General features: G+C 44.4%; 1 protein-coding gene across 17 annotated transcripts in view; it reads left to right on the top strand.

Annotated features, from left to right (window-relative positions):
• The window catches only part of TENM4 (teneurin transmembrane protein 4), a 3,083,677-nt gene that overhangs the window by 2,933,736 nt on the left and 137,865 nt on the right, over window positions 1–12,076 (top strand). For all 17 annotated transcript variants that reach the window (XM_073019796.1, XM_073019792.1, XM_073019798.1 and 14 more), the window contains one exon: window positions 5,282–5,482. In XM_073019796.1, the coding sequence (XP_072875897.1) occupies window positions 5,282–5,482 (201 nt within the window). The remainder of the gene's footprint in view (window positions 1–5,281; window positions 5,483–12,076) is intronic.

The raw sequence follows: 12,076 nt of genomic DNA, 5'->3' as shown, positions 1-12,076 counted from the left end.
AGAATGTTAACAGGCCCATTTTCAAAGAGTGGGGAACAAGAAGAGATTAGTGTCTGAAAAGCATCGCCTCTCTGAGACAAGCTGTATATAAACCTCAAGCGTGGCTGGAAGTCCTGATTCAGACCTGTTAACTTTGATGGGGATTACTTTGGGCTGTCTGACAGAGAAGGAACGCCAACCCCTGGAACAAAGGAACTGGGCCTTCTTAGCCAGAGAATGGTGACCTTCATCTGCTGTCCCTTTTTATTTGAGTCACTTGAGGTGAAGACCCTGAGAAGGAAAGAGAAATAAAGAGGAGATTCCTCTTGAAACTGTGAGCTGCCTCCAATCCCACCCATGTTGTGTGGGCCAGGAGAAGGCAGTTGTCCTTTCCCAGATGATCTGGCATCGCACAGCGCCCCAGAGCTGCAGCGTTATTTATAAGAGAGAAAAAAATGTTTGGGAACTTTGATTTACATTATCTGTTTGAAAAGAAATGTTCTCACTCCTGCTTTCTTTTCTGAGGAGGGCCATCTGGTACTGATTCCCATTATTATTTCTGTTTCTCTCGGGAAGCTTCATTGCGTTGTCCTTGTGTTTATAACAGGGTTTTCTCGGGGCCTTTGTCCTCGACCATTCTCTTCCCCTCCTCCCTCTGCTCTGTACTACGGGTTTCACTGTGTTTATAAAACATCAGCTAACAAGCTCACTTTTTTTCTCCCCATTCCTTCTTCTGAAGTTTATTGCCCCATACTTTTTAAAGCTTGAACGGAGCCAGTAGGACACTGGGAAGGAGTTGGGGGAGGAGCAGAAAAGAAAAAACCTAGACCTTTCACAGTGAAAAGTGAGACCCTGTGTTTTTGGTCCTGCAGAGCGTCTAATAGCTTGTGTGGTCACTGAAGCGTGGCATGATTTGGGGGAAAGACCTGTGTCTGCAGCCTGGTCATGCAGGCCTCATCATTTGTTAATGGGCTATGCTTCTGCCAGAAATTTTGTCTTGAATGGCAAGCTCTGCAAGGGGAAAAAAGAACTGTTTGGCACATCTCTAAGAGGAAACTAAGTTAGGCTGTCTTCCAGACAAAGGCCAGTCCACCTCCCTGACCATTGCTCGTACTACTTCATCACAGCTCCCTTCCACCCCAAGCTGGCCGCTTCTCCCAACTTTGCACACAGCTCCTTGGGAAATCACTGTTGTTCCTGAAGCTGTCCCAGTGTGATGGGAAGAAGTCAGCTTTAATCACCACCCCAGAGGCTCCAGAATACAAAGGCAGAGGCAGAGTCTACCTACCACCTCTTTGGCAGAGCATGATTGTGGCATAGATACTGGCCCTGTAGGATCAGTAGAGCACAGGGACGATGTCTACCCTTCCCCAGCAGGAACCTCCACTGATTCAGCCTGATTTCCGGGAGCTGCCGTCCCTCCTGAGATGCAGTCTTCCTTAAAACTTCCCTCCCGCTCCACAATCACTTGGCCCAGTTGACCTTCAGAAGCACAGATTAATTGTCTGGAGGTAGCCTCTCATCACTTCCTTCTGATCTTTGTTCTCTGCCTGGACCATTTGCTGGGAGTGTAGGATTCACTTTGCTGGTTCCTGGGTCTTTCCTGAGACTCATTACATCTAAGGAAGCATAGGCCTGTGCCACCCAGAGCCTCTTGCTGAACTTGGCACCCTCCCAGCCTGCTCGCTAATGATGGAGATTTATAGGTTCGACCTCAAGCGTGCCCTGGGATTCTCAGAGACAGTTTCAACCCAAAGTTGAGGTTCAGGAACTTACAGAAAAGGAAATACCTTTATTGGCCTCAGGATAGGAATTGCTGAGTTGTTTCCTGTCAAATTGGAAAACTCTCTGGGTCTAGGGGATTGTCATAGAAGCCTAATGGGCCAGAATAATCCTTCTGAGGTTCCAAGATCTGAGGCAAGTCATGAGAATTTATTGCTATTATTACATGTATTATTTTTAATTATCAGGAATTCCAACAGGTCATGCTCTAACCATTTTTGAATGGAGTCCAGAGACTGCAGGAGAAGAGATTCTTTGCCTTCATTTGACTTCATTAATCCTCCACATTGCTCTATTTCTTTTCTTGTTTTGATTTCTATTTTTAAGACATTTTTTGTGTTTATATAAGTATATATGCATGCATTTATTTCTGAACCAGTAAGATTGTAAGGGGAAATGGCAAGAGGCCTAACCAGGAAAGGGTGATTCAAATTTAAATCCTTCCATTTGCCATACTACTGTGTGATCTTGGGCAAGTTATTTAACCTCTCTGTGCTTTCTGTTTCCTCATCTGTCAAATGAACATAATAAAAGTAGCTACCTCATACTTACATTGTTAGGATTAAACGAGATAATGTCTATAAAATGCTTAATAGCAAAATATGGCACAGAAGAGAGAATAAATTAATGCTAATTGTTATTGTGATCATTACTGTGTTATTACCAAATAATCACTCCTGAACTCTGATCATCTTATTTATCATTTAGGTTATTAGGTTGAACACCTTTAAGACCCTAAATAGCAAAATAACTTTCTTAATAAGCTAGTTCTCAAAATAAATGTTCCCAGAATATTGCCACTTATAAAGTTTTTGCCCATTTGTGTCTGTGACTCTTACATACCCGGCCTGGGTTTCCCAGTCTTTTATGTAAAAATCAAATATACTGGGTTATAAAATATAATTAATAAATACATTTAAAGGATGTCTGAATTATAAATGAGCTCTGACCACAGTTTGCCCCAAGCTATGCTACTGAATGTCCTGATAGGATGGGAAGATAACTTCTTTGCAAAAGTTTAGACAGTCCTTTGAAATCATAACGTCATTTGCTCCTCGTAGCAACCTGAGAAGTCAGTAGTCAGTATCTTTACCATACCTGCTTTATAGATGGGAAGCGCAGAGCAGTTATGTAATTGGACCATGGACCTAGAACCAGTACATTTTGTCCCTTGACCCTTGAACCTAGGTCCTTAGAGGCCAAATGGAGAGCTTTTTCTTCTGCAGCTTAGGGCTCCCTCGTGAGTTCCTATTAGGAGGGACCTGACCATGCTCATCACAGTGCCATTAGCACCCTTTCTCCAACAGCTTCATATTGCCCCTCCTCCCCAGGATACCACCGTCCCCTCACAATTACAAAATGAATAGAATCCCTACCTCCCTAAAGAGAAAGACAGACTTGACAACTTTTTGGTAGTGAAAAAACATGAATCGACCTCCTTTACCAATCCTGTCGTCTCTCTGCCACCTATTGCACTTTCCATATGAACTGGAGCCACTTCAGTTAATTCTCAGTACTCTTCTCCTTTTCCATGCAGTGCTTTGCAGAAGATCAGAGGTCTCTGTTAATGTTGTTGTAGCCCCGTAACTACAGTTTTGATTAGGGAAAATCAACCCCTGATAGAAATATTGGCCTCAAGATCAGACAGAACTTCAGATTCTTCTCTGGATGTGGAGTAATTGGAACCCTTGTGCACTGCTGGTGGGAATGTAAAATGGTAGAACCACTATGGAAAACAGCGTGATGGTTCCTCAAAAAATCAAAAATAGAATTTACCATATGGTCCAGCAATTTCATTTCTGGGCATATACTCAAATGAATTGAAAGCAGAGTCCCAAAGAGATATCTGTACACTCGTGTTCATAGCAACCTATTTACAATAGCCAAAAGGTGGAAGCAACCTGAATTTCTATTGACATATGAATGGACAAACAAAATGAGGTATGAACATATAATGGAATATTATTCAGCCTTAAAAAGGAAGGAAGTTCTGGCCATACCACAACATGAGTGAACCTTGAGGGCATTATGCCAAGTGAAATAAGCCATCACAAAAAGATGAATACTGGATGATTCCACTTACATTAAGTACCTAGGGTAGTCAAATTCATAGAGATAGAAAATAGAGTGGTGGTTGTCGAGGGCTAAGGGAAAGGAGAAATGGGAAGTTGTTTAATGGACGCAGAGTTTCAGTTTTGTAAGATAAAAAGAGTTCTGGAGACAGTGGTGATGGTTGCCCATTAGTATCCACGTCCTTAATACCACTGACTTGTACACTTAACAGTGGCTAAGGTGGTAAAATTTAAGTTATGTGTATTTTACCACAATTTTAGAAATCAAGAAAAGAATTCCTCTCTGGCAGAGTCTAGCTGTGTGATCTGGCATAAATTATTTACCTCTCAGAGCCTCAGTTTTCTCATCTGTATCTCACTGGGTTACTGAGATAACTGAATCTGATAGTGTATATAAAGTGCTTAGAGTGAAAGCACAGAGCAGATAACCCACAATGTATCTCTCTTTTCCCTCTTTCTCTGTTGGTCTCTTAAGACCACTTTGACCCTGGGCCCTGGGAACACTAAAGGGCTGTCTGGCTGTGAGCCACCACTATGTGACTCACCTATCACATGAGGAGAAGCTGCGCAAAGTCAGCGCATATTGAAGTGTTGCCCTCAAGAAAGTGAAGTTTTTTATTATCGTTTTGCTTGTTTGTTTTTTAGAGACAGAGTCTTGTTCCACTGCCCAGGCTGGAGTGCAGTGGCACAATCATAGCTCATTGCAGCCTCGACCTCCTGGGCTCAAGCAATATTCCTGCCTCAGTCTCCCAAGTTGCTGGGACTACAGGCATGTGCCACCATGTCTAGCTAATTTTTTTTAATTTTTTTATTTTTTTGTAAAGACAGGATCTCACTGTGTTGCCCAGGCTGGTCTCAAACCCCTGGCCTCAAGCAATCCTCCCACCCCAGCCTCCCAAAGTGCTGGATTACAGGTGTGAGTCACCATACCTGGCCAGGAAAGTGAAGTTCATATCAATCTCAAGAATTTGGGGAAGATGATAAAATCTAATGGAATTAAATTTCAAAATAAATTCTCATTTAAATTAAGGAATCTATTTTAGTATCATGCTCACATAAATAAGCCCGCGTTATGAAGTGATAATAAAAGTTTGTTCTATGAAGATTTATTAAACACCTCCTGTATGCTAGGCACTGTTCTAGGAGGTGGAGATTCAGAAGTGAATGAAACAGAGTCTAGTAGACATAAAGTGCTATGCTAATGCTTGAGGCACGTTTCTTACTGTGTCCTCCCCACAAATGAAGAGATAGGGATTTCTACCTGGGTGGAGTTGAGAAGCCAGGTCTGCTATTTGCCACAGTACTGCTCTCAACTTACTAAGTGGCCTATGCATCCTTCTACCAGAATGTGTGAAGCCCCTTGGTCACAAAGCTAAGTAGTTTGCTTAAAGAAGCCTCACCTTTGCTGGTCAGATGCTTACCTATGTTCTCCTTCCTCCATCTCACAGTGGACTGCATGGACCCCACATGTTCAGGCCGGGGTGTCTGCGTGAGAGGCGAATGCCACTGCTCTGTGGGATGGGGAGGCACCAACTGCGAGACCCCCAGGGCCACATGCTTAGACCAATGTTCAGGTCACGGAACCTTCCTCCCGGACACCGGGCTTTGCAGCTGTGACCCAAGCTGGACTGGACACGACTGTTCTATTGGTAAATGCAGGGGGAGGAAGGGTGGGTGGAGGAGGAGTGGGGTTGGGAGGAATGAGGGGTGGGGTGGGGAGGATGGGGAAAAGAAGCATGGGTAGAGGCAGGGGATTTCCACAGTGACATGGTCACCATTCAGTCCTGATCAGAGACGTAACTGTTCCCAATCACGTAGCAATGCATTCCCCATGCCTCTGAGTGCTTTTCTTCTTTCTCTGAACTCTAGCCTTCAACACCTCTACTCTTAAAGAGAGGATTCAAAAATTACATCCTTATATCATTCCTTCCATAGTAGTGGCCCTGAGATTCCAAACTACCCCTTAACAATGGAACTTATAATTATAGATGTGTTTCACTGAAATCTCATCTCATGCTAAGACATTATCCCTGGAGGCAAGGCCATAGGGAAAGTGTTCCTAGGTAAGCTCTGTCGGGGTGGGCTTTATAGGATGCATGTCCCAGCCATCAAACCCTTTGGTTTCACCCATTTCTCAGAATGAAGTCCAAACTCAGTGTAGTGTTTAGGGCTCTTTGGGATCTGGCCCCCACCTGCCCTTCTAGCCAAATGCTCTGTTAGTCACCAAGCTCCGTGAGGGTAGCAAACATGCCTTGTTCACCTTTGCAGCCCCAGGACTCAGCATGGCCTGACCCACAGCACCTGCTCAATAAATAGCGATGAATGAATGCATGAACACATGATTGAAAGTGTTCTTGATTGTGGCATTTGGTTCATCACAGGGTTTGTACATGTAAGGTACAAAGGATAATTATGTCGGCACCCTTCTGTTTGAAAACACTATGATTTACAGGTTCTTTCAATGTGAGGATTACATGGGAACATACATGAGTCACCTAGCACAGTACTGGTGTATAGCGGGTTATGGTCACATCTAATCTCTTGTTCAATCTGTGCAAAAACCCTACAAGAAAGGTGTCAGTTATCCATGTTTTACCAATTTACATAATACTTTAACCAGTGAATACTTACTGAGCACCTACAGTATACCAGGTACTCTTCCAGTCAGAGAGGATGAAGAGACCAAAGAATCCCTGCCTTTGTAGAGTGTGCATTCTGGGCAAGGGGAGGGGAACAACAGCAACAAAATGAAGAGAAGTAAACTGAGAAAGAAACTAAGGCTTGGAAAAATTTTAAGTGATCCTGCCTAGGGACAAAAAGCTAAAAAGTGATAGCATCTCCAGTTATGCTTTTTTACTCAAAATCATTTTCCTCTGCACTCCACGCCGTTTAAACAAAGTGAGGCTCAGATTAGATCATTATGCTGTGTATTGACAGTTCTGGCTGTGACCAAGAAAGATGGTTGAGACCTTTGGCAGAAATGAGATCCATGCAGCATTCATGCCTTTGGGATACTTTGAATTACCTTTCCCTGTTGAATAGAGAATTGATGTTCAATACACAATCTAAATTGGACTTTTATCCTTGTTTGCAAAGCCCGTGGAAAGACATGATTGTAAGCACAGATGTGCAGGGTCTTAGGAATAATTCTTTTTATATAGCTCTGTTTATAGCGGTATAGTAAATGGTCCTCTTAAAGCTATGCTGGCTTGCATTGTTGGTTATGTGGCCACAAAGCTAATTTATGATAGGTATATAACTGCGTCTTGCACTGTTAATCCCTGATGAAACCCCACAGCATCTGAGGAGGTAGGTATAACTTTGGATGAGATTACTAAGTATTCTTTAGTTAGCTCGGTAAACAGAAACAACAGAACTATTAGAAGGGACTTTGAATAGAATTATGAGATCTCCTTTTCCTCAGTCCTGGCTATACCACTCCCCATAACTGGTATCAAACACATATGTGTCCTCATGTGCAAAGGCAAGAGAGAACCATGTGATGAGGAAAGTCCCTAAGTCAGACAGATCTGGGTTCAAATCTTGGCCCTGCTACTTACTAATTATAATTCTGGGCAAGTTACTTTACCCTTTGAAGCTATAAAGTGGAGATAATGATAGTACCTACCTTCTGGAGTTATAGTGAGAATTATTTAAGAAAATGAAAGACTGGGCACGGTGACTCATGCCTATGATCCCAGCACTTTGGGAGGCCGAGGCAAGTGGATCGTGACGTCAGGAGTTTAAGACCAGCCTGGCCAAGATGGTGAAACCCCGTCTCCACTAAAACTACAAAAATTAGCCAGGCGCAATGACAGGCACCTGTAGTCCCAGCTACTCGGGAGGCTAAGGCAGGAGAATTGGTTGAACCCGGATGGCAGAGGTTGCAGTGAGCCAAGATCGTGCCACTACACTCCAGCCTGGGCAACAGAGTGAGACTCCGTCTCAAAAAAAAAAAAGAAAGAAAAAAAGATTTGGCCATTATATGAGCTCAGTACCTGTTAGCTTTGTTATGATGATGATTAAAACACTCATTGTAGAGCACTTGATATTAACAAAGACATTTGATAATAAGACGTAAGATGAAATCCCTTTCAGAAATATAGATTCTAGTGTTTAAATCTCTAGCCTATAAATGACTAGAAGGGTCCCATGATTGCCACAAGGCCAGGAATTTAAAAGGCAGCTTTAAAAGTATTGTAATAGTAAAAACAATTGGTGTTTGTTGAGTGTCCCACAGCACACTAAGATGTTTCACACAGCAACACACACCCTGCGCATCAGCAGCCCTGTGAGGTTGGGATGACAGGTACGGTATTGCCCCCGTTCCTGTGATGAGGCTAGAGGAGTGGCCGTGACTTGCATGAGCTATGCTGGTGAGGGAGGAAACTGGGAGTCAGGGCCTGGCCCCGCGCTGGGGCAGCCTGCCTCCCAGCACTCCCCACAGGCCACGTTCCTCCTCAGCTGTCACTTTGCCTCTGGAAACTGGTTTGAAGGAGAATGAGGGCGGTATGACTGTTCTCTCTCCTCAGCCCCTGCCGTGCAGGAACTGCTGGCCTGGGTTCCAGCCTGCTTCTGCCGCATGTTCACCGTGTGACCTTGGCAAGAAACTTCACTTCTCTTGACTTCAGTTTCCTCATCTGAAAAATGGAGATAGTAATAGTACCTACCTCAGCGGGTTATGTAATCATTAAAGTACGTCATTTTTCTATGCGCGTAGAACAGTGTCTGTCATAGAATAAGCACTTAATGTCTTTCTACCACCTCTCTTCCAAGGGCACTTTCACTGAGTGAAAGCTGTTTTAAAACTACTGAGTTTTTGCAGTGAAGCCAAGCAAGGAATGCCTCTTTGCCTGGATTCACTACAGCCAAGAAACTATCTTTCTGTTTAGGGAGTTAACTACAGGGCACAGCACAGACACTGGGCTTTTTGGGGGAAGAGTTGCTCCCCACTCGTTGAATGGCTTCAGCATGTGGCTTAACCCTCTAACCCTTAATTTTCCCTTAGGTAAAATTACTTTATAGAATCATTGTGAGGATTAGGTGAGGAAATATGGGCAAAGTGGTTCTCGTAGTATCTGGCACAGCTCACACCCTGGACAAGTGGTAGCTCTAGTCATCTGGCTTATGCTGCTTGTTGCCTGGCATGGCAGGGCTGGCACAGACACTGCCCAGTCCCTCCCATCAGGAGCTGGAGGCCAAAGGACAAATCCCAAGTGATCCTTGCACCATCAGCATTGGTTCTGGGTTCCTGGGTTGGCAGAGATGGGCCCCTGCTGCCTGCTGCCTCCCAGGAGGGAACACTGACTATTCCCTGAGATGAGTGTCTTGCTGTTTGGCACCAAGAACAGGATTTAATGAAAGCAGCTTAAATCAACATGCCCTGCACTCAACAACCAGCCCTGTATTGAAATGTGAGCTGACAAGTTCCCCAGCACGTTGGTTAGGTTTGTGGAAACAGTGAAGTCAGATTTTATACAAGTGTTTACTCAGTTCCCTGGCTTCCTGGCAACTTGGCTTCCAGTCTCATCTCAGAAATTCCTCTTTCAATCCAGCCTCATGCATGTGGTCTTCCCTCCTGATAAACCACACGACATAACTGTTGGAACAGATTCTTATGGCCCAGAAGAGCATAGGACATAGACCCCAGTGGGACTTCACTTCCTGAGTCATTTGGGAAGATGATCCTGATCATGGTGGTGGTAGTGATGGTGGGGAGGTGGCTACTGCTGTTGCTGTTAAACAGATAGAAAAGAGTTGGAGAGGGGGAATGACCGGCCCTAAGTGACTCAGCTTACCAGTGGCAGTCTGAATTAAATCCAGGCCCTTTGTTCCCAAGTCCTCAGCTCTTGCCTCATGCCCCCTTTGTATCCAAAGAGGTGTTCGTGTCACCAGTCTTATCTTTCTTTCTGACAAGCCACAGGATAGAGTAACAAAGAGCCATCCATTTCTTATATTTAGCATGTACCAGGCACTGAACTAAGTCCTTTACAACCTTATCTTAGTTAAGGTTCATAAGAACCCTGGGAAGGAAGTATTACTAGTATTACCATTTCCAGATGAGGAAACTGAAGCTCAGAAAGATTAAATTACATACCGGCATCCCTTTTCCCCCAACCCTCACCCGATTAATAAGTGGCGGAGTCCAGATTCAAACCAGATCTGGCTCCAAGGTCTCTCCTAAACACTATGTTATATTGACCAATGTATTCTAATCTCTCTCTCTCTCTCTCTCTCTCTCTCTCTCTCTCTCTCTCTCTTTCTTTCTTTCTCTCTCTCACCAAGCTGTGAACTCTGTGAGGTCAAGGCCTATCAGTATCCCTAGCATAGGGCCAAACATGCATTAGGTTGTCGGTGATTATTGCATGAATGACTTAACCAGTGAATAGTCAAAGAAAGAAAAAAAGCCCACTGGGAACACAGGGAAGAGAGGGGCTGCAGCCGAAAGCTCTGTCCAGGAAGATACCAGCACACTACCCGACAGAGAACCTCATCGCTTCTTTCAGGGCTCCACCTCCTCCCCGCCTCCACACAAACCCCTTCCCTCCCACTCCCCACACAGTATGCTGGGCTAACACCAAATCTCTGCACTCCTTGTCTGTCACTTCCCAGACCTAGATCATGTTAGTTTCTTGTGCAGTGCCAGCCAGCCAGAAGGCCTCCTGGACAAGAGCTGGCATCATTTCACCTCCTTCAAGCCATCTTCCCCAGGGAGCAGGCCTGCTGGGCTGGATGCCTCATCAACTTTTGCGTAAAGGGGGTACACTCAGCAGCACTGCTGAGCAGAACGACTCCTCCCATCTCCCCTTCCGAATGCTTTAGTTGGCTTTTCACCCTCTTGGCTCAGAGCTGTCTCAGAAAAGGGAAAGAATTTAATCTCTTTGAGATGGTCCTTAGAATTGGAAAGGCTCGCCTTTCTTTCAGAGCTTAATGGCTTCTTTTTTTTTTTTTTATTTATTTTTTTTTTTTGAGACGGAGTCTTGCCCTGTCGCCCAGGCTGGAGTGCAGTGGCATGATCTCAGCTCACTGCAAGCTCCTCCTCCCGGGTTCACGCCATTCTCCTGCCTCAGCCTCCCGAGTAGCTGGATCTACAGGCACCCGCCACCATGCCTGGCTATTTTTTTGTATTTTTTAGTAGAAACGGGGTTTCACTGTGTTAGCCAGGATGGTCTCGATCTCCTGACCTTGTGATCCGCCCACCTCGGCCTCCCAAAGTGCTGGGATTACAGGCGTGAGCCACCGCGCCCAGCCAGAGCTTAATGGCTTCTAAAGATTTTAGACTTTGTGGCATTTTCCATTGTACCGTTTCAAAAGCCATCCCTTAGACTCATCATTTGCCCCTGTTAGTTCTCCCTCAGGTCTTCCTTCCCCACCCTCACCCCCATAGCCTCTCTCCTCAGCCTTATAAATTTATTCCTCATTTCCACTGCTATATGAGCTCTCTAGTCTTGTCTCCCATAAATGACTTTTATTTGAGAGGGCCCTCTCACTATATTTTATTCCTTAGGGTTGCTGGCTCACAGAAGCAGTACATGGCAGAGATTTTGCCTGTAAAATGCTCATGCTGTGGGTTTATGATTCTTATCATTTGATTGCAATTGAATTTCATGGAATAACAGGTGGAGATGTTTTAGAGATTCAGTGGCATAGGTTTGGAGGTAACATGTGCAGTCAGCAAGAATTGCATGAAATTTGGAGTAGGACCAGGCTAGATTTTCAAGACTCAGCTTAAGCATAGACTATGGCTAATGACACCTGCCTTGCAGGGTTGTTTTCCAAATCAGATTTAACATGTATATAGTGGCTGCATTCAGTAAGCAGTCAATAAATGAAGTAGTTGTATATAGTTTTAGAATGCATGATTAGATTTAAATTATCTAAACAGTCCTTAGACTCTAACAAATTTAATTCTTAGGACAGTTTATACAATGACGGTTTGGAGCCAGAAGGCCTGGATATGAATCTGTGTAACCTTAAACAACTCGCTTGCTCTCTCAGAGGCGCAGTTTCCTTGCAGTTTCTGAGTCTCTACCATCCCCTTTCCCCAGTCCCCAACACTGGTCATTGACACTAGATGAAGAGTCATTATCTAGATCATTATCTAGTTGAAGAGTCAGATAAAAGCTGACACATTTATCCCCAAACAACTAGGTCAGTGGCCCACAGCACAAGGGAGTTAGGGTCAGCCTCCTCTCAGCATGACGAGCTTTCTGAGGTCCATTCCAGAGAAGAGCACAACCTCC

Source organism: Chlorocebus sabaeus, chromosome 1 (genome assembly GCF_047675955.1).
Source record: "Chlorocebus sabaeus isolate Y175 chromosome 1, mChlSab1.0.hap1, whole genome shotgun sequence".
Lineage (NCBI taxonomy): Eukaryota > Metazoa > Chordata > Mammalia > Primates > Cercopithecidae > Chlorocebus > Chlorocebus sabaeus.
The sequence above is the reverse complement of the archived record's forward strand: the minus strand, read 5'-3'. Positions and strand labels throughout refer to the sequence as shown.